The sequence below is a fragment of the Mercurialis annua genome, linkage group LG8, assembly GCF_937616625.2.
Source record: "Mercurialis annua linkage group LG8, ddMerAnnu1.2, whole genome shotgun sequence".
Classification (NCBI taxonomy): Eukaryota; Viridiplantae; Streptophyta; class Magnoliopsida; order Malpighiales; family Euphorbiaceae; genus Mercurialis; species Mercurialis annua.
Genome location: NC_065577.1, coordinates 7,059,301 through 7,083,088, shown reverse-complemented (window position 1 = coordinate 7,083,088; position 23,788 = coordinate 7,059,301). Strand labels below are relative to the sequence as shown.

Genomic DNA, 23,788 nt, shown 5'->3' with positions numbered 1-23,788 from the left:
CATGTTTTTTTGTCAGTTTTAAGATCACCACAATATCTATTAAAGGTCAACATAATTTAAATTTTTAAATTTTGTATTACGTTAATGTTCACTTTTTTTATATTTTTTATCTTTATTTATTTATTTATTTTTCTCATAATTGCATTTGTCATTCACCCCATATATTTAATTTTAAATATTTTCATATAATTTTTTTTCTTTTTTATAAATTTAAAAATCGGCCAAAAATTAACATAAAATCAACTAGAAATCAACCAAATATCAACCCAATATTAACCAAAGATCAACAACATGTAGTAAACTGAATAATTTAAAAAATTTAATATATTTTTTTGCACTAATTTTCATTTTTTCAATATTTTTTGATTTATTTTTTACTCATAAATTAATATGCACTTGTTATTTACCATATGTTTAATTTTAAATTTTTTTCATGTACAATATCATTTTCTTCGTTAATTTTAAGATCAACCTAAAACAAACTTAATACAAAAATTAATGTATTATTCTTCATCTCAATTTAATTTTAATTTTAATTTTATTAGTTTATTCTATATACAATATCATTTTTTTTGTGATGGAAACACATTTTATTGAGACTACAATAGTGAACCGAACTCTACAAGGGTTCAACCAAATAAACCAACCTCAAGACCCGCTCTGACTCACTCAACGATACGTAATGGCACGACCAAATCCTAAGAGAATTGCCTGCCTCAAACAGACTTCGCCCAAACAAGACATTGACCGAATCCTCAACAAGTCGACAAGCTCACAATACCGAATTTAAAAAATATGAATCTTGTTAAGAGATCAAATTCAAAGTCAAGTATAAATGCTATTATCGCGGAAAGAACATAAAATATAAGATCTTCTATATATATATATCAAAGATTGCCTTCTAAGCAGGATTAAAGACTAAATTAGGAAGATATCCCTATTTAGTATTGTTTCCTAAATAGAAAAAGATAGAAGATCATGCTATAAAGCAGGAATCTCTTTCATACTTTAAGGACAGACCTATATTATGAACGAATAAGTATAAATATATAACTAATAACCAACTCATTGCTCCCTACTTCCTAAAGGAATCCCTTTCCTTTTAGGACTCTATCAGATCATATCTCACTACTATAAAAGGAGCTAAGGTAACGCCTATACACACATAATTGAATACAATTTTCTCCCTTAATCTCAATATTGACTTAAGTATTGGAGAGCTAATCGGAAAACCACAGTCTGATCAACCATCTACCTTATTTTGCAGGTCACAACCGTTAATTGGAGCACACAATCCCTCAATTGGCTCCGTTTATGGGAAAAGTTTAAAACAAAACTTCATTGAAGGAGTTTTTCTGCTAACCAAAAAAATTTATTGATCAGGGTGGATTCTGATGAAATTGACCCTGCAACCCCATCACCGGCAGGAATGCCATGAGCCAATTACAAACAGAAGAGATTAACATGATAATAAGAAAATATTGCAAGCAGAAGAAACAAAAGACAGAGGAATCTGAACTAATAACGTTGCCGGCGGTGATCTTTAGCATGGAAGATTATGAAAACACCAAAAATCCGCACAATGATCACTAGTAATTGGAATATGGAAACGAATTATAGTTGACGAAGGAAGCGTCGTAAATTTGATGCCTGAAAAGGCCTACGAGTCCCAAGGAAGAAAATCCATAAAATTAAACAAGGTCAAGATCCCGCTGACAGGATTCAGAGGACCACCCATAACTCAAATTGTGGATGTCGACCTTCCCTATAACACCATTATAGGGAGGCATTTTCTCCATTCGGCGTCTGTAACCAGTGTAAATGCGCTCACCACGAAGATACCAACAAGCAAAGGAATCATCATTATACGAAGAAACTGAGAAATCGCCAACAATGCTATGAGAAGTTGGTATCCGAATCGTTTGAAACCTTTCCAATCGAAGAAATACTAAACCATGACAATGGAGAAGAAGACTACGAGCCTAAAAGCCCGATGATGAAGTTAGAGCTGAATGCAGAAAAGAAAGTGGATCTATGGGCCAAAATAGCCCCCGAAATCAAAGAAAAAATTATCATTGTCCTAAAAAGGAACACGGAGACGTTCGTCTCTAAGGCTTCGAAAATACTGAGAATTGATCCACATATTATCACCCACGAGTTCAACGTGTAATAAAACGCAACGCCATCCAGGCAAGAGAAAAAGGAAGTTTTCAGCAGAGAAAAAAAACTTGCTGACAAAGTAGAAAATTTGATCAAAGCGGGTTTATTAAGGAAGTTTACTATCCATAATGGGTCTCTGACGTGGTGATTGTGAAAATATCAAACGAGAAAAATCAGATGTATGTGGATTACACTAATTTGAACATAACAAATCGAAAAGATAGCTATCCGCTACTAGACATAGACCAGCTAGTCAACTCAATAGTAGGACACGCAATGTTGAGCCTCGCCGATGCAGCACTAGGGTACCATCAGATACGCATGAAGGAGGAAAACAAAGGAAAGGCATCATTCGTCACCAACGTGATATTACTATAACGCAATGCCCTTAGGTGTGAAAATTACCGGAGCCACATACCTGAGGCTCATGAACTTCATGTTCAAAGACGAGGTCGGAAAGAGCGTTCAAGTATACGTAGACGACCTAACTCATTCTCATGTTATTAGATCTTAATTAGTTGTTCATTAGGTCCAATCAAAGATAAGCTCCCTAAAGTGAAGTCTAAAAGTAAATTCAAGGGATAAGAGATCAATTAAACTCTAGCACTAAGTAAGCACAAACAACATACAAAACCCTAAACCAACAATCTAATCATCAACAACAAACCATCAAACATACATCATGTTACCCCCAGTTAAGGGGTTTAGCTACTCATGGTATAATCAAAATAAACCAACAAATAGGAGAAAATTTCATAAAAAGATAATTAAATTAAAAAGGAAATAAATACCCAATGTGTTGATACTTTCAATTCAAGCCTTAATCCATAAATTATAGATTCAATTGATCAAAACCACTATAGTAAGAGCAAAATAAAAAACTAATTAAACAAGGTTCTTACTGAAAAAGGCAGGAGATGAGATGTGTGACTCTTCAAAAAGAGGCCCTTATATACCCTCTTGGCTAAAATAGGTATTCCTTAAAATAATTCCAAGTTTTCTCCTGAGTTTCTCCAATATTTCGGAGGCATTTTTGAGAAGTTTCTCACAAAAGTCAGGTCTGTAGAGGATCATGCGTTCGCAACCGTGGTCTTGCGATCGCTACCAGGGTCTTGCGATCGCAACACAAGACCCAAATTATATAAGTAAATAGGGGCATCAAAGGATAGTGGGAGCGCATGAATGAGTCTTGCGCTCGCAAGACCCAATTGATCAAGGCTTGCGCCAGCGAGACTTATTTTCTTCCTTGGGTAGAAAATTGTCTTGCGAGCGTAAGGCTCAGGTTTTGCCCTAGGCAAAAAATAAGCTTTGGTTACAAGGTATTTATCTGGCCCGATGCTTTCCGCTTTCAATCTAATGATTCCCCGCTCGATTTCAATTGCTCCCTGCTCGATTCCCAACTCTTTCGGTACTCCGAGTATAGTCCAAATAGGTCTGAAACTCTAAAAATTGTCCAATTATGCCTGCAATTTCTCAAGCTTCATAATGAGATATAAAGCAGTATAATTCAAATAAGGCATAATACATACCAGGAAAATATACCAAAATATAAGTATTTCTACTCCTATTAGGAGTCAAGTGATGAAATACTAAATACTGATGGTGGTCTAATGCCTTAGACAAAACGTGATTATAAAAACAAAGAGGCCAATAAAATGTCTAAAAATGGACCATGTCGTTCGCTCTAACTTTCAAGTCGGTATAGATAAGAAAAATAAGAGAGAAAATAGAGTATTAGAATGTGAAATCGAATGCTACATAATTTGTTTTTAGAAAAATATATAGAGAGAGTTTGTGACGTTTAAGATCTTTCTCATCAATCTCTATACTAATTAGTTATTTGTTTTAGTACACATATTTAAATTTGTTAATTAGTCGTATTAGTACATGTGTTGGTTTTTTATAAGTTAATTTTTTTGCTATAAGTTAATTTTTTTTTTGCTAGTTAATAATTTAATTTAACGATTCTCTTCTCTTTTTGTCTTTTGATATAAAAAATATGCAACGTAAATTTACATGTCCGCAATAATAGCCTTTTTTTTAAAAAATTAAAAATTCAAATATGACTTGTATAAGTTGGTAAATAATGCTTTAACCTTATAGTTTTTAACTGTCTCTAAATCCAAGATAATTTTCCAACACCAAAACAATACTTTTTTTGGAAACTTTTCATGAATGAAAAAAATTGTCGGATAATAATTTTAGGCTACAAATTATTATAAAGAACACCTAAGCCTTTTTAGTTATTTTTTTTTTTGCACTTCGCCCCTCACATAGTTTAGCATTTATGTGGATGTTTAGTCAAGCGTATAAATTTATTTGTACTTTCTGAAAATATTGAAAGCCTAAGTAATATGAAAAAAATTAAAAACACTCGTGTGCTTTTCTGAATAATTTAAAGGAATTTTTTTTTTATCTTCTACCTTTTATAAAATATACTTAAACCGTTAAAATTGAAAAACATTGAGCTTTTATTTGTTTATAATTCAAATTTTATGTAGAAGAAGAATTAGGAAAAACTTTCATTTTATTTCAATATCATCTATTGACACGTTATTTTAGAAAGCTCAAATGAAGTGGGTAAAATATGCTTCCATTGAATGAATATGTAGGACTAATGTGCATACACAAACACTATCAAAAAACTTTTTTTTAGAAGCTGAAAACATTTTTTTTTTTAATTAAAGTTTGGGTATGCTTACGCATTTCCAAATACATTTAAGTCGATTAATTCTATAATCTTTGGTTATAAAGAAGAATTTGGATCTTCTTCACCAATGAAAAGCTTATCATTATCTCTAATCACTTCAATTGAGTCAATTTCTGAACCTTCTTCATTTGTAACCATCGCATTTTGTGCATCAAATCCAAACTTCTCACCTACAAACAAATTAATCACACAGAGTCAATTTCATGACCCTTTTGGTCACGTATCAAAGCAATATGTGCATACTTGATGGTGCATATTTGTTCCGTAGCAATGTTTAACAAGTCCAATAGCCTTTTTTAAGAGAAATTATTGCTAAAATTGATGGGGTTATGATGTGCGTTCGGTTCGAATTAAGACGAATCAATAATTTTATTTAACAAAACCAAATCGATTCAAAATTACAAGGATGCAAATTTTTCAACAAAATCAACTAAAGTTCAACCCAAGTAATTATTTTTACCTTATCCGTCGTTTTAGTCATTCAAATGGTAAAAAACATCATTTTGCGGGAAAAAATACTTGGTGCTAGATAATACCAAAATTGAAAAGTCAAGCCTTTTTATGCCAAGGTTTAAAATATGTTCTTAAGTCGCGAAAAACGCTAAAAGTTGGAATTTTATATGAAAATAACCCTTTATTCTAAGACTTTGATTCAAAAATGCATAACTGATTGAAAAAACCTGCCCAACAGAGCTATATGTACCTGCAATTCTCTTGAGCTCTTCCAATGAATCAGGCAATCTGATCAATCTTCCAGGTTGCTTGCAACAAATCTTTTCCCTAACCAAAGGATGACCTTTATAAATACTCACTCTTTTACATTTCCCTTCATCAAATTTTCTTTCTTGATCCTCCTCACATCTCTTCATCAGAATCACTTGATCACTCGTTACGGTTTCAGAAACCGTAATTCTATGTCCAATCTCTCTCTTTTGCAGCATTTCATTCAATCTTGATGAACAAAACTCGTGCGTATTCGTCGAAATGACGTCCGCCCCGTTCATTACTAGTAGCTCTACCATTTCTATGTAATTCTCTGCCATAGCTATTTGTATCGCGGTTTTTCCTTGTCGATCCTTGGAATCGACGTTTAGTCCGTGTTTCAGGAGTTGTTTCATCATTGTTAGGTCGTTTCGTTTTGCTGCTGTGCAGAGAAGATCGCCAGCAGCGTGTGGGTCGGAAATGCTTGCGAAATGGTAGAGAATTCGGAATACTGATTGTTGGTTTGATGATAGAGCTTCCCATAAAGCTGTATTACCGTTAAGATCTGTGATAATTTTAAGTAACATTAGACCCAATTTTAGGAAGATAAATACTATGCTTAAAAGTTAGGGTAAAATGCAAACTGAATCATAAATTTTAGCGTGACATGTAATCATATTGTTCCAGCATCCATTAGCATTCTTTTATCAGAAAATTGTTCGGTATTCTAAACTGGGAAAAATTAATAGTTCGTATAATACATTGCCAAACTTTGAAGTCGTTTGTAATTTGTAAAACACGATAAAGTTCATAATTTATATTGCAATCGGATCCTGAAAGTTATGAGTCTACCTCTTAAGTGTATGTTGCATCCATGTTTCAAGAGTGATAGTACACAATCCTCATGCCCCTTTGATGCTGCAATGTGCTGGTGAAATACAAATTATATCAATAACTTAACACATTATCGAATTGAGTAGAATATTTTCTGTGATTGAGTTATAAATCAGAAATCAAAAATGAGAATTGTTCAATCTTCTCTTTTGCAATCTGATTGAGTTCAAGATTATGAAATTACAAGTTATGATGCATGGAAACAGAAACGTTGACAAAAAATGCTGAAATACGAAAAATGATGTTTTTAAAGAAATAGATTTTCAATATAATGTTTAGTGTTTCAGAACCCTTTTTTCGAAATGGAAGCGAAATTTTCAAATTTGGTGCTCGACAAGTTTTCGTACAACATACCAATGGAGTTCTGCCTTCGGAGTCTCCAATATCAGGGTCTAATTTCGCCTTGAGAAGTTCTTCAAGAAAAGCAGCATTGCCTGTACTAGCAACAGTTAGCAAGTTAAAATCCATGTTTAGATCACCATCTTCATCTCCATTCTCAGCCATAAATTCTCCGATCTTCAAATCCTTTAGCTTTTTATGATGCTGCAAATCCAATACAACACATTGAGCAACAAAATAAAAAAATTCGCAACGGAAAGTTGACCGATACACAATTATAATTTATTTTTTTCACTAGCGAAACCTGAAGGAAGTTCTTGATTATAGCCACATAATCTTGCTGTCGGGTTTGCATAGCTCCGATTAGATATCGAGTTTTGAGCCTAAGGAGTTGCGAAAGCGTCTTTGTTCGAAATGTGAAGCTTTGAGGCTTACAACAAAGAGCACCAACTTCTCCAAACATGTCTGAAGACATCAGATTTCCCACGACTCGTTCTTTTTCGAGATCAGAATCTATGATCTCTACTTCTCCTGATACAATTATATAAACATCGTCTGGCGATTCATTTTGCAATATTACATCTTCTCTAGGTGGAATATACTCAGCTTTCATCTCTGACACCTGAACCATAAATCAATCATCCTGTCAGGGATTTCCATAACATCCTGTCGTTTTTTTCCGATTCAATTTCGAATTGTTCAACAATTTTACGGGAGGAAAAATACTTACGAGGAGTAAGAGTATCTCTCTGGAGACATTATTGAAAAGATAGACTTTTTCTACTGTTGGTAAGAACAAATGCTGACAGATACTTTTGCATATAGATTTTGGTAATTGCTCAATCAAATGATTCTGATTCAAGCTCTCAGCTTTGAACCTTAAACACATATAAGCTAAAATCTGATCCTTTAATCTTGGAGGTAATCTGTTTCTGCATACAAAATTTGATGCTGCTTCAATACTATTCCTCTGCACCAATTACACAAAAAAATAAAACATTACTACCGAGTTTAGTCCGTTGTCCGTGACAGAATCGGAAAATAAAATGACAAGAGCATGAAAATAACCGAAAACAATCGATGACCGACAAACACCACCTAAAACTTGCAAATTGACTAGCTATAAAGACATAAATTAATAAGAGTATAAGTACTTACAAATTCCATGGTCCGACGTGTTCCCTCCACGACGAGATTGGTCATATTACCGATCAAATAAGCTGTCAGACCGAGGTTGAAGAGCATATAAAAAATGATGAAGATCATTTCCATAGTATTAACAGCATGGAGATCACCATAACCAACAGTAGTCATGGTAGTGATAGACCAATACATGGCTGAAATATATCTAATCCAGAGGCTAGTTTCTCTAAAATTAGGAATAGCAGAACCAATCCATGTCCTCCCTTGGTGGGGGTATCTATCTGCTAGCAAATAGTAGAGACAACCAGCACAATGCACTAGAAATAGTGTCACCTGCACAACATTCACAACTTTTAATCATTACCAAAATACTCATAGCAATACTTATATTCTAAGTAGCACGGAAGTGAAACGACACGAAACATACATTGAAAATGGGATTTTCCAAAGTAAGAATGATACATGGGAAATATGTCTAAATAAGTAAAGTATAAGAATATTTATAAATATCCAAAAAATTAAAAAAATTAAAAAAATTAAAAAAAATATTATATTAGATACTCTTTATAAATTTATGACAATTAATAAAATCAACTACTCAAATATACTCAAAATTGGAATTAATAACAATTAATAAATTGTCTATACATTTAAGCAAAATAATAGTATTTTATTTGAAAGCATAATAAAAAGTAAAATAGGCTAATAATCACCTACGGCCCCTGACTTTAGGGGTAACTTACGACAAACCCCCTGATAAAAAAAACGATCAGTAAACCCCCTAATCTTTGTGGCGGCGCTCGCTAAACCACTTTTGGACGAAAATACCCCTATCGCCGTCTTTTTTGGTCAACTGACTTTCAAAAAAAAAAAAAATCTGGCAGCGCCACGTCATCAAAAATTCATAAAAAATTAAAACACCTAAAATACCCCCATATTTAATTAAAAAATAAATAAAATAACTCAACCCAACTCTATCTAACTCAAACAATTCAATCAACCCAAACACAAACGACCCAACCACCGCCACCCGACCAACCCGCCGCCCGCCCACTGCCGGAAAATTTTCCGGTCATCTCGGAGATCTGTTCTTGGAACAGATCCACCATGGATCTGTTCCAAGAACAGATCCATGGCGTGGATCTGTTCTTGAACAGATCCGGCTGTTCAAGAACAGATCCACGTAGGGATAGATCCACGGTGGATCTGTTCTTGGAACAGATCCATGGTGGATCTATTCCAAGAACAGATCTGAGTATGACCGGAAAATTTTTCGGTCATTTCGGAGAAGATGACCGGAAAATTTTCCGGCGGTGATCGGGTGGCAGGTTGGTTGGGTGGCGGTGGTTGGGTCGGTTAATTAAATGGTTTAGATTGGGTTGATTTATTTTATTTTTATCTTTTTCTAAATTAAATTAGGGGTATTTTGGGTGTTTAAAATTTTTATGGTATTTTGCTGACATGGCAGCTGACGTGGCGCCGTCAGATTTGTTTTTTTTTCAAAAAAATGACAGTTGACTGAAAAAGACGGCGCCAGGGGTATTTTCGTCATATTTGGGGTTTAGGGGTTTAGGTGGCGCCGCCACAAAGATTAGTGGGTTTACTGATCGTTTTTTTTATCAGGGGGTTTGTCGTAAGGTACCCATAAAGTCAGGGGCCGTGGGTGATTATTGGCCAGTAAAATATGAAATTTAACCTAAAATGTCACTAGAAATACGAATGGAATATCTTAAATGGATTATTCCTTCTTAAATACTACTAGTAATATATACTATTTACTAATTAATCATTAGTAAAAGATATATAAAAAAATGGAATGTTTTTTTAAAATGTGTATAAAATATGATAATCAATTTTAAATCAGATAGGGTATATATATAATATACTCACACATAGCAGCCTTAGACATCGGATCCAGAAGTAGCTAAATCTAATGTCCTTTTCTACTCTGAAAAGAGAATTAACAAAATATGTAATTGATATAGTGTGACAAAGAAAAAAGATTAAAATTTTACTTTAAATATAAATTAAGTACATGCAAGCAAGTTCTAATTTCATTTAAAAAATACGGGTAATTGATTTTAAAGGTCACTGTACTTTTCAAAAATTACAAAATGGTGATCGAACTTCAAAATGTAACATTTTAGTTACTATACTATTTAGTTATGTTAAGATAGCGAAGGATTTTTGGTCACCGAATAAAAATATTGCGAGTCGATGTTTTTTTGATTGTGTGTATATAAGAAATATAAGGTATTATTTGTCATAAATATTCAAAATTTGATTACTACATATGTATAATTTGACCGTAAAACACTTAAAAACCTTTCAGAATCACATATTTGAAAGTTTAGTAACCATTTTGTTACGTTTTGAAGTTCGGTCACCATTTTGTAATACTTTAAAAGTACAGTGACTCCTAGAATCAATTACCCTACTTAACAAAATGAAAAATAATTGACGAAAATGGTTATAATTGAAACAATTTAAAAAATTGTTTTTAAAATAACAAATGATTAGTTAAAATTGAAGTTTATTTATTGAAAATTTGCTAAAATTGACACTTTAAAAAAGTTTGATTAGAATTGATCTCATCAGAATTTTATTTTTTACATTTTTAAAACATTAAGCCTTCTATGAACTTTGAAAAATCGCTATTTTTTATGACTTTTGACAACTTTCAAAATGTTATGGAGGAAAATATTAATTTATCATAATTCAGGAGGATAATAAATAATTCAAGATGATAGTAAATCAGTACTAATTAATCCTAAAAATGGTGTAAATTTATCAATGAGTAAATAAAAATACCTAGTGAAGAGCTGCTTAACTCGTCGGAGACGCCAGAATCTGAGCATGCCGAGTAGAGAATAAGAGAGAGCTAACTTTTGTTTTCCGGTGAACCAATATGCTAATGCCTCATATGGGACTGTGGAAGCCACATCCATTAAGAACCATGTTGATATGTACCTATTTTTAACATTATACCACAATATTATCATTTGCAACTTAAAAAAAAGACACAATTTATTTTAAGATTTCTGTATTTTTTTTTATTTTGTCTCTAAATGTTTTAATTTTTTTATTTGATCTTTTTTTTAAGAAAATTATAAATTTTTTCACAAGTAAAATTGTTTATAAAATTATAAAATATATTTTATAAAATTTAGTAATTATGATTAATTTGTTAATATTTCTATAATATTTTTAAAAAAACTTAAAAATAAATTATTATAGAACTATTATATTTAAAGTCCATATAACATAATTATAAAAATCTTTTACTAATTTTATTTTAAATTAATATTAAATGTAATCATTTGTTTTGTTTTTATAAGACAAGAAATGATTATTTTTTCTATTTTTACCGGAAAGAAAGAGCAATAAACAAAAAAGAAAAAAACCTCAAAAAAGTCAAAGCCTAAAATTAATACATGGAGTATTATTATCAATAAAGTTAGAAAAGATGTGCAATCTCAATGTGGGCTCACCAATTTTAATCATCTTATCACAAGATCTTGTACATTTTATGAGTTTATTTTAAGGTGTATGTGTGAATTATTGAATGTCGTATTCATTTTTTTCTTTATTTCTTTTTATTAAGATAAGATCATACAACTACTAGAATGTTTATTGATGTGAATTGTGAAGAATTATTAATTATTTTTTAACAAAAAAGTTAACTGTTTTTGGTGTTATTAGTCAAATGATTTATGTGTCGGTCATTCAAATATTTTAAAGCATAGCATTTTTTTTTAAATAAAAGCATCATATATATTTAGTAACACATGGCATTCATACAAATGTTGAGGGCTATACATCTGAAGTAGGTAAGAGTTATTTAATTATTTAAATTGTGATTTTAAGAGGAGGAAAAAGGATGTAAAAGAGAATAAGAAAAGAGTGAGGATGAGAGTGAAATATCAATCAAAAGCAACTTGTATTATTTATAAAAGTGAAATAAAGAATGTTTTTCTTTTTGAAATAAATTCTATAGTAGCATAAAAAAAGTATTTTATTTTCCAAAAAAAGGGTGTTTTATATAAATAAAAAATAATTTTAAACTATTATTTTTCAGAACCCCAATAAAATTTTATTGCGTTCTTTATGCTTATATTGGTTTCTATGTACATAAGTGAGTTAAATATTTTGTAGTTACAATTAACTATATTATTTTTATATAACTTATAACATTTTAATTTTACATTTTAATAAAGCATTAATTTTTCAAATAACGGAAAGTTGGTTGATCAATTCATGCCAAATTTTACACATGTGACTAACGGATAACCACATATAAATTAATCGAGTAACTTCTCGTTGTTTTGAAAATGAATATTTAATTATCAAAATATAATTTTAAATGTTAATAACTGTTATATAAAAATATTATAATTAAATAATTATAAAAATATTTAACGCATTAAATATAAAATATTGTTGATTTTTTTCAAAAAAAAACAATATTTATATTTAATTATTTCATAGATTTTATAGAAGAAAACATACAATAATTGATTGAGAAAATGTAGTGGGACTAACCTGGTAGCAATTTTTTTTCTGTGACGAATCAAAAGTTGGGTTCTTGAATCAATGTAAGCAACAAAAAAGGTTAAGACAATATCAATGGCGAAAAAAAGATCAACAATATTGTCTGCAATGTAAAGTCGTGTAATTGGAGATGAGTTCAGAAATGCAACTTCAAAAGGGTAAACCCATGCTGTATATGCAACCAGCAGCACCATAAATGACTCCCAACACCTGCAAAAATTAAATATATATTTATCACTAACGTGTTCTCTTATTATATAAAATCAATCTCATTTGATTCGTATAAAAACCCATAAAAAATAATAATATAAAGTTTTGATATAATTTAATGCATAATTTGTTGAAATTATATGATTTTTTTCTCAAATTATGGACTATTTTATCATAAAAATAAATTAAAAGATTGAAAAGTAATTTATTTTTATCAATTGGACCCTTCTTTTTTTCCGCTATTTGAAGAAAATTTATAGAAATTCAAAAATTACTAGGCTAAACTGATAACCTTTTTTATTCAATATATTCTTGTCAATTTTGTTATAATCTGGGATATATTAATTTTTAGTTCAATTTTCTATTTTAATAAGAGAATCAATTTTTTAAGTTTTTGTTAAAAAAAATTTTACTATAATAATATTTTTTTGTAGAAAAAATTATTATAATAATAATATTTCTTTATAGAAAAAATTATTATAATATATTTTTCTATATGACAACTAAATATTATAATAATATTTCTTTATAGAAAAAATAATTTTCAAAAATAAACAGAACCTCAATTACATTTTATATTTGATGAGGAAACAAAATGAGTAAATTTATTTATCTTAAAAAGAAAAACAATTAGAAAAAAAGTAAAGAACTTCAAAGGAATTTGGAACAGAAGAAAATAGAAGAAAAAGGGTTGGAAATATCAAAATCATGGAGGAATATGAAAAATTAAACTTATCCAACTAGTAATATATAAAGTTAAAATTGACATTTTTCAAAATTCTTCAAAAAAAAAGCACAACCCTAGTTTTAGAAACAACATGCAAGTTGATAATATTTGGATCAATTGCCGTAAAGCATTTTCCCTAACATCTTTGTCAGTTCAGATCTTGCCAACTTCTGGTATAAATTATTTTATACTTCAATTAATTTTTCCTATTTTCAATTAAAATAATACTACTAGAGCTAACAGTCACCACATGCCACAATTAATTCTATTGTAATATGACAGGTCGATTTATTTATTAAATAAGAAAGATATTAATTACAGGATATTATAATTTATATATTTATCAAATTACCCTGAGTTCTTTCTATTTCTATTACTTTAAACAGAGGACTGAAATTTCAAAATTCTGATGTGTTATTAATTTTTTTTATCAATAATTCATGCTTCTCCTTATAAATTAAGGGTGTTATAAGCTTAAAAAATGAAAAATTAATTAAATTAAAACATAATTTCATAAATATTATTAGAAAAAAGTGTATTAGGAAAAGAACTTAAGACGGATAAAAAGTATGCCGCTAATTATAATTAACTAATAAAAAAACTGCCATTTATCATAATTTAGCAATAACAACTGCTGAAATTTAGGGTCGATGAATGATTAACTTATTGATTTAAGAAAAAATGTGGTTAATTTATCGGTAAATTTAGGGCTAAAATTTACCGACTGATTTTTAAAACGATTTTGGAAATTAGGCAAGTTATTTTGTTATTTATGATACTTGCATAATTTATTTGTGCCAAAAAAAGGCATGCACCTGATAACACAACACCTTCTACACAGTCTCTATTCTAATTATACCAAACAATTAATTATGTACCAATTTTGTACGAACGATAAATTTATCAAATAAAGTAAGTGAAGTGACTAAAACACATGATCATTATTAACCACTTGTTGCTGTTACTATACATATAACAAATTTACCACAAGGCGTAACTTTCATGTTTCACCTACACATATATAGTATATTATAAAAAAGACTATCGGATTTTATTTTTATTTTTCAAAAATCCTTCTAAAACTTCAAAATTCATATTTATAATTTATTCTTATAAAGATAATCATTTTTCCATTTTTATATTTATTTTGCTTTTTTCGTTTTTCATTTCGATATGTTTCGTTTCAAAATTTGTGTTTCCGTTCTAGATAGATTATTTATGTTTCACCAATAATAAAAACAAATCAAAAAAATCAATTCTTATAACAGGTTAATTATCCGGGTAATCGATTCTGAATCGCCACTGAACTTTACGTTTATTTCAGTTTGGTGCAAGATTTTTAAGTGACTTTCAGTCAAATTATGCTCGTATGAAAATCGAATTTTGATTATTTACACCATAATCAACTCGATATTTTTTTATAGCGACAAAAAATCTTTCAAGCTGAATATTATTGTAATTATAATTAAATTATTAAAACAAAATAAATCAAAATACGGTAACTAAAACCAAATACAAATAAAGTACAGTGACGATCAGAATCAATTATTTTTCCGAAAAGAAAAAAACATCGTGGTTTTACCTGTATCTCGAATCCATGGGAGAAATAATCCAACCTTTAGAGTGAACAGGGTTATGGTTATAGGTTGAAACACCCAAAGGAGGAAGAATAATTTTAGACAAGCTAGAGAGAGAAAGAGAAGTATCATCATCTTCCTCCTGGTAGTGGTGAGTAGATTCAGTTTCACCATGGCTGCCGCTTTTCGAGCTTCTTTTCATGGTGGCTGAAGAGGAAGAAAAGGAAGATAGGTGATGAAGATGATGAGTTTTTGGAGAAAATGATCTCATTTCCATTCTCTTTAACTGTAAATCTCAAACACAATGCTTTGAAAATGGAGGATTATTGAGTTGAAGTGATGTATATTTTTTGTTTAAAAGATGGGGTAGAAAATAAGATTTGCTATATTATGGAATGGGATTGCTTGCATGTGGTCCATTTTAGAGATGCACTAAGCTAAAATTGTTGTCTTATTGGCAATCAATTGGGGTTGTTTTTCAATGGGAGAGTTTGTAGCTATGAGTATGCAAAAATCGAACTCAATTGAATAATCGATCTGGATCAAAATCGATTAATTCAGTTTAATTTTTTAGTTCAGTTCGGTTTGTTATTTTTATTTTTATCGGTTTGATCGAATTAACCGATAAAATTAGTCGCTTCGGTTTTTTATTTTTAAAATTTTGGTTAATCAGATTAAATTAGTTTCAATTGAAATAAATAATTTGTTTAGTTCGGTTAAAAACATAAGATCATCTATATTAATTTTTAACCAAACCGAACCGAGTGTTTGCTCACCCTAGCTAAATAAGGGGATGGCAATGAGAAATTAGGCTAAATGGGATACAGAAACACCTGCATTGATTGATTTGGTTTGAGATAAGATGTTGAAGAGAAATTGGTGGGGTTTGCAATATAGTAGTTTTGGCTTTGGCCTTTTTAATGTGGTTAGGACCATTTTGGTCTGCCCTTAATTCTTTCTTACCCCCAACTTATGTAATTCCAACATCAATTTGTGATGTTACAACCATACTAATCCCAAAACTTGTCTATATCACATATTGTTCTCATACCACACAAAAATTTGCACCACTCCAATATGATCAATTTACCGCATATTATATGATCAATTTAATCTACACTTAATGACATAATATTTTATATCTTAGTTAAATTCAAACTAAAACATTTTATATAATTACGCATCAAAATTACCGATTAATGTCATGAGTTGATCAATAACTACCTATTTTGTTTTTGACCATGGTTGTATCACGGCCATGGTTCAAGCTACGGTAGTATCCATTTCAACGCGGTTTGTGCTATGGTGTGCCAGGCTCAGAGACGAACGAGTCAGCTCACTTCACCATGGTTAGAACTACGACCGTTGTAATCATTTGTAGTGCTCCCATTTGAGCACGGTTTATGTCAAAATCGCGATGTAACACGAAGAAGTGATCACATTTCACCACAGTTTGCGTTATGATGACCATGGTGCATCAAACACTCCATCTTAACTTATGATTTCTCCACTCTATAATAACAAACAAACATCTATATAATTCATGTCCTTCAGGGAATCGACTCCTACAATATAGACATTTATCAAATTAAATTATGCCTGATTTTGCAATAGGAACAACTATATATATATCAACATATCTGGTGGAATAAATGTTGTTACTATCTTCTTTATATGAAATTTCTTATTTTCAATGACATCTCAAATGAAGTTTAACCTTAAATCAATACGGTTCTATCTGTTATGATAATCTAGATTCTTATACAAGCTAAAAGAACTCTTACTATCACAATAAATGGTGATCTTTTGAAAATTTAAACTCAAATTATTAGTAAAATTTGAATCACCTAGCTTCTTCCTTAACCCCTTATTTCAGTGACATGTACTTCACTTCAATTATAGACAAAGCAATTACAGACTACAAAGTAGCTCTTCAACTACTAGCACATCTATAAAGGGTGAAAATATATCATTGTTAAGGACTTTCTTCTTGAGTTTTCCCTCAAGCATGTGGTTGTATGTTTTGATTGTTTATCTTACTTGTAGTTTATTTATATTTGCTACGGATTCGGGAGCAACCGCTCTCGTTTTCTAGCGCCGGTTGCAATACCATGAAATCGGTTCGTGATAGACCGATAGCGACCTAGGGTTTTTCCAAACCCTTGAAACAATATCGCGGGTTCGACACTATAGAGTCACGAGCGCGACATATGGAACATGCATTAGAGTCCTCAATAGATATATTTGAATTCGACAATGGATGGCCTGTCAGAAGACCGTTGAAGAAGAGAAAATTAGAAAAAATACCCCAATTTGTAAAATAATTATAAATTTTACTTCAACAAGGAAACATTAGAAAAAATACATCACCCATTTATTTTGTACTTCAAGACATATCTTTATTTATTATAATACCTACTTTTTATTATTTTTTACTCCAAGCATCTTTTTTTTACTCTCAACCACTACTTGTCACTTTCACATGTCACTTTCACATGCTCTCTCTCTCTCTCTCTCTCTCTCTCTCTTTTCTTCTCCATTTTTTTGACCTGGATATTTTTTCTTCCATTTTTGATTTCTTCTTCTTCTTCTTCTTCTTCTTCTTCCTTCTCCTCTGCCGCCTCTCTGCCATTGCTCCGCCATTGCTCCTCCGTCATTTCGCGCTTTTTTATATCTAATTTAAGCGATTTTTTTTTTAATTTGTGATAATAAATACGATTTATTTTAATTTCAGATCTAAATAAATTTCTCTTGAATTTTTTCAACTTTAGATCTGAAATCTGCATAAAAACGATTTTATGATGAAAAAAATGATTTTCTGCAAAAAAACAGCATCTGATTATCATAAGAGTATCATTGCATTATCATAACATTTGCAGAGAAAAATGCTTTTCTATAAAAAAAACAGTTTCTGATTATCATACGAGTATCACTGTATTATCATGCAGTTATCATAATATTGCAGAAAAAAAAAAGATTGTTTACAGAAAATAATGTTTGATTATCATATTGTTATCATAACGTTATCATGTCGTTATCATAACATTATCATATGATACCGGGATGATAATATTTATGGTACCTATATGATAATGTTATGATAATATTTATGATACTATTATGATAAAACAGTGTCTGGTTATCGTATCAGTGTCATTATATTATCATGTCGTTATCATAACACTGCAGTGATAACGATATGATAATGTAACTGTATCTTTTATAAGAATAAGTTATGATAATAGTATAACAGAGTTAATGATAATAGTATGATAACGTACGAAAAATAATTTTTACAAAAAAACTATGATAACGAGATGATAATATAACTGCTGCTTTTATGATAATGGAGTAAAATTATAATTATTTTAATTCCGAGAGTAAAAATATAAATATGGAAAAAAGGTGAGGTATTTTTTGTAACTTTTTTTTGTTAAGATAAAAAGTGCAAATATTTTTGTTTTTTAGGTAAATACCTAAATTTCCCGTTGAAGAATTTAAATAAACGGCAATGTCGCGAGCCCGACACAAATGGTAGCGGGCGCGACATGCTTCTAGCCAACAAAACTTTTATCATCTTCTTTGATAACTTGGAGAGGAGTTGTTGGTTGTTATAAATAGACCTCAACTACCTTTGTGTAAAGATTACAAAAACCATTACACCTCAACAATTTCTCGAGTATATTAAATTGATTGCTTTGTTTTTATGTCGATAAACATTAATTGTTTAACCATTATTGTGGGTTCTTAATTAATTTTGAAAAATTAATTAGTTTATAAGTTAGAGTTTTAACTTTGGAAAAACTCTTCTATTAAGTTTAGTGTAAATATAAACATTCTATTTAATAAATTATAAAATATTAATATTTAATTGAGTAGTGGATATAGGATCGGGTTTAATCTAAACCCCTCTAAAATTGTTTTATCTATTTCTCTAAATTTTAAATTATTTTTCATTTATTTTTTAATTTTTTAAAATCTTAATTCACCTTTCTTTTATGTAGCAATTGGGATTTCAATTATTTTTTTCTTTACATCAATAACATTGCTGTGTTTAGACTTTGATTTAGTTCATGACGTGCCTCTTTTATTATCATCCTTTCATTGCTCCAGCCCCTACTAAAGACAAGTGAAAACTAATTTCTCTTTATTAAAGTTAGAGACCTTTCTATTTAATCAATCTATTATTTTGGGAGGGAGTATATAAATTGTTGGATAAATTATTAAACACCTTATAATTATAACAAAAAAATTAACTTTTTTATTTCATAACAACTAAATTGTTAAATACCTTAACATATAGTAACACTTCAATGTTGAGTTTTTTTTTACTATAACTATAATAATCATATTTTTTAATGTGTGTTTTTAAAAAAATAAGACTATAATTTTAAAATAGAAAGAGTATTAATTTAAAAAAAAATCATAAAAAACTACTATATTTTTAATAAACATGTTCGCTTAATAGAATTTTCTAACATCTCTCCTCAATCTTGAATTTGAATTTTAGTTTTTCTAGTTCTTCATATGAAAAAGAAAATTAAAAACATTAATATAGCAAAATATTGAAAGAGAAAAAGGTTAAATTGATAGCAATAGATATGGTCCCATATTTATTCCTTCATATATGTCGTCTTCAGAATTGCACATAATATTTTCAAATTCTATCAACCATGCATATAAAATTAAAGGAATAAAATTAAAATGCCGTCTGCATATTTTTATTTGGTTTAAAATCAGAACGAAGAGAATAAAAATGAAATTGAAAATATGAATAAAATCTTTAATTTTAAATATTGTTTTATTTCATAAAAATGAAATTAATTTTTATAGAAGATAGTGAAGATAGATAATTGTAACTCTCAGGGTTATTTAAAAAGAGCACATAAACTCTTTGAATGTTTTTTTTTGCCTCTTAATCCTTCAATATCTTTAAATAGTGCAAATAAATTCACACTTGAAAATTAAAGTAATAACCAATTTTCAGGTCCCCTAACTATACCTATTTTGTTCATCCGATTCTTAAACTATTTTTTTTATCCTTATCTGGTCCTTCAACTTAGCAAAAAATTATTTTTCAATCCTTGAACAATAAAAACGACGTTGTTTTGTTATTTTTGAAAATGCAATTTGTTACTAGAAATAGGTTATTCCAAAATTAAATATTTTAGGACCGAATGAATAAAAAAGGTATAGTTTAAGGATTTAGAAATGGGTTATTCCAAAATTAAATAACCACATAGATAACCAAAAACTTGAGGGGTTAAGGAAAAAAGAATAAATTAAAAGGGTTTAAGCATTTTCTTTTAATTTAAAAGGTATTTTGCAATGTTTAAAAAAGTTGATAGTTCAAGTGGCAAAATAAAAAATATCGTTGAAATTAAATTTTTAAAATTGGATTTAATAATACATTTCAGCCACAAATTAACATAATATAATATATGACGATAATTTTACAATTATTATTTTTGTCATACTTTATCTATTGTTTGATCATTGAAGGAAACTTTACTACTCATTCAGCAGTGATAAACGAAAAGAGTATTAGTTTATAAAAATGAACTGATGGCTGATTTTTTGTAAATTTAGTTCATAAAAAAAAAAGACATATAATTTGTACACGTGGCACTAATTGAGTGACATCCATTATTATTGTCGTAAGAGAAGCTAAAAATGGAGGCAAATAATTTCAGATTTGACTACACTAAACGATGGTATGGAAAATTCCTAATGCCCATCAATGTGTTAATATGGTATTCAAAAGAATGGGCATGCACCCGTAAGTATTTACTAGGCTTAACCCATACCACTCTCATTTGTCTCCAACCATCCATCTTTTAAAACAAAAAAAATCCATTTTCAGATGCTTCAACTATACTTGTTGTATTCATTCGGTTTTTAAACTATTTATTATATTTATCTGGTCCTTCAAATTAGCGAACAATCATTTTAGAATCCTTGATTGACAAAAACGACATTGTTTAGGGTGACAAATTGTATTTTTAAAAATAATAAAACGTCGTTTTTATCGTTCAGAGACTTGAAAATGACTTTTTATTGAGTTGAAAGGCCAAATAAAGACAAAAAAAATAATTTAAGGACCGGATGAATAAAACAGTTATAGTTTAGAGACCTGAAAATTAGTTATTCCTTTTTCTTTTAAGAAAAAACACTCAAACTTTTTATATCATTAACAAAATACACTACATAGTTAAGTTTAGGCTTAACCATTTTAAGATCCTAAAATTATATCACTTTTAATTAATTGACCCTTTGTTTCTTTTCTGATTTATTAATTTAGCGAAAATATATGTTCTCTTAATAACGAAAATGACGCCGTTTAAACTTTAAAGTAAAAACCTGCATTTTTGAATATAATGCAAAAATAAACCTGTATTTTTTGCATTTTTGAATAGCAAAAAATATACGTTATTGTTTTACTATTCGGGAACTTGAATAGACGGTTTTGCTAAGTTGAAAGACCATAAAAGAGCAAAATTTTATATAAGGACCAAATAATTAAAAATGGTACAATTTAAGCACTTTAAAATAACTTAGCCTAAATTTTATGAAGTACTATAAAATAGGTTTTAACTATTTAACATGAACCTTTGATTTCTTATGGTGTGTTATGACCAAAGAACATTTCAATCTTTAAATTTATAATAGTAAATGTAAAAACATTATTATTTTAATAAATTATACCCAATATTTATTTAAAAGTATATAATTTGTTAAAAGTTTATACATAAACTTTTTATAAAAAATATTTTTCAACTAATCACAATTTTAAAAAATAAAACTATACTTTCAGACACGTTTTCTTTCTTAATTCAACAGTTATAAATCATACATATTTACAAAGTAAATTAAATTAATAATTTAAATCTGAAAAAATAAAATTTATATAAGAAACGTCTTTTTATGATTGAAGAAACGTTATATATGTAATAATAAACTAAATTAATTATTTTAAGTTCAGCATGGAGTGCATGAAACTTCAAGAAGTATAAAAATAGCACTAGCAAATATGAAATCAATAATTAATTTATTTTGAAATAAATACTCCCTCTGTTTAAAATTAATAGACAGTTTGGAACAAATTAATACAAATTTTAAAAAAATTAATTTATCTATACAAAATGAGTTAATTTATATAAAAATATCAAACTTGTCCTAATTTAATGTAGTAGTAATTTTTGTTTTTAGTACCTTTTATTTGACTTTTAAGGAATTCTATTATAAATGAGGGTGTATATAACAATTCACCATTTAAATAATAAATGACTGTTTATAATTTAGGACAAACAAATTGGATATAGTGTTATCAATTTGGGACAGAAGGAGTATATAATAAATTTAATCCAATAATAAAATTTGTTTATTAAATAATTACTAAATTAAAAATAAATTTAATTTTGCAGCTATAATGTTTATTTTCACCCCATTTTACACGACGGTCGTAGTATTTTCTGTAGTTTGTTCCACGATCGTATTAGTATATACTAACATATTTCATATTAGTGTATTTGTCGGCTATAAAAGAAACAAAAAAAAGGTCGGTAAAGGCTTCACATAATTGATTGCAATGAAGACCACAACCATATAAATGTTATGAATTCTCTATTTTTCTTGGTGGAATTTCCTGGAAGTATCGTTTTGATATTGACCCATCATCTTTTTGCTATTTACATTTTTAACAGGTGTTTTTAAAAATTAAATTGCTAGCCGACTCGGTGTAGCCACGGATTTATTGCTCCAATGAAACTATTTATGCATGAATAAAAATTTAATTGCACAATATGAACCATTCAATCTGTTTTGATTTTTAAAATATTGTTTGTAATAGCTCTAGTAAAAATAACAAAATAACATTAAATATGCTTAAATATTAAAAAAGTATATTGATGTTAAATTTTCTTCGCTCGGTATTGTTGGTGTTTTTGCAACTATATGAAATTGTACAAGTAATAAAAAGTAAGAAAGATGTCGATTAAAATAAAAAACAACATAAAACCGTTTATCGATTTTCAATACTAGTTTGACTAATAAATGAAGATTTGAGTTGGCTAATTGAACAACGTATTTAAACGACATAAACTATAACTAACTTAAATGTTATTCAAATAATACTGGTAAGAACAGGTATTAACATCAAACACACATTCACATGTATAAATCAATGAATTAATATGCCATCAAATCCAATTCAATTCAATTAAAAATTTAATTTATCACTTTCGTTCGATCTACTAAAACCTATAATCAAATTGAATTATGAAGCAAGTTTATGACTTTGAATCAATTATCAAGATGTCTCATTAATAATCAATTATCAAATGCATTTTATAGGTCTATTATGTTAACACAAATAATTAAATGAAATTAATCAAGTTATAATTAATACGAAAACAATAAAATTTTATAAATCAATTCATTAACAAATAATGTAAATGTGCTTAAAGAAAATATAAATATTCTTAGGAGTGTGAAACCCCGAAGTATTTAGTTAGACAAAATAATAAATAAGCTCAAATTAAAGTAGAAAGAAATTATTCCATAATTCAAAGAATAGAGTGAATTTCTTCAAATTTTCATCTTTTCCTCTTGATTGTGTTCTTGTCCTTCGTAATGAATTATTTTTTGTCTGTGTTGTGTAGAGAATAGATAATTGTGGAATAATGGAATGAATTGTAAGTTTAGCAGATGGATAATGGAATGAATTGTAAGTTTAGCAGATGGAGATTTGTAATATCCAGTCGTATTCGTAGTATT

At 29.1% G+C, this 23,788-nt stretch overlaps 1 protein-coding gene across 1 annotated transcript; it reads right to left on the bottom strand.

Moving 5' to 3' along the window:
* Positions 1–4,737: 4,737 nt before the first annotated feature.
* LOC126660783 (potassium channel AKT2/3) lies at positions 4,738–15,467 on the bottom strand. Its single transcript, XM_050354457.2, has 11 exons — positions 15,019–15,467; positions 12,491–12,709; positions 10,760–10,918; positions 9,839–9,896; positions 7,964–8,281; positions 7,536–7,775; positions 7,110–7,427; positions 6,821–7,009; positions 6,425–6,500; positions 5,574–6,137; positions 4,738–5,040 (listed from the first exon to the last, which is right to left on the bottom strand). Exons 1-11 carry the CDS (start codon positions 15,288–15,290, stop codon positions 4,907–4,909), a joined length of 2,547 nt encoding a protein of 848 aa, XP_050210414.1. The 5' UTR covers positions 15,291–15,467; the 3' UTR covers positions 4,738–4,906.
* Positions 15,468–23,788: the final 8,321 nt, after the last annotated feature.

Bases quoted from the DNA above. Each gene is read 5' to 3' on its own strand.
- LOC126660783 (XM_050354457.2), bottom strand. From the start codon at position 15,290: ATGGAAATGAGATCATTTTCTCCAAAAACTCATCATCTTCATCACCTA. The intron at 10,919-12,490 runs GTTAGTCCCACT...TGTTAAAAATAG, and splicing joins AGAAAAAAAATTGCTACCAG to GTACATATCAACATGGTTCT. The intron at 6,501-6,820 runs GTATGTTGTACG...GTATTTCACCAG, and splicing joins CCGAAGGCAGAACTCCATTG to CACATTGCAGCATCAAAGGG.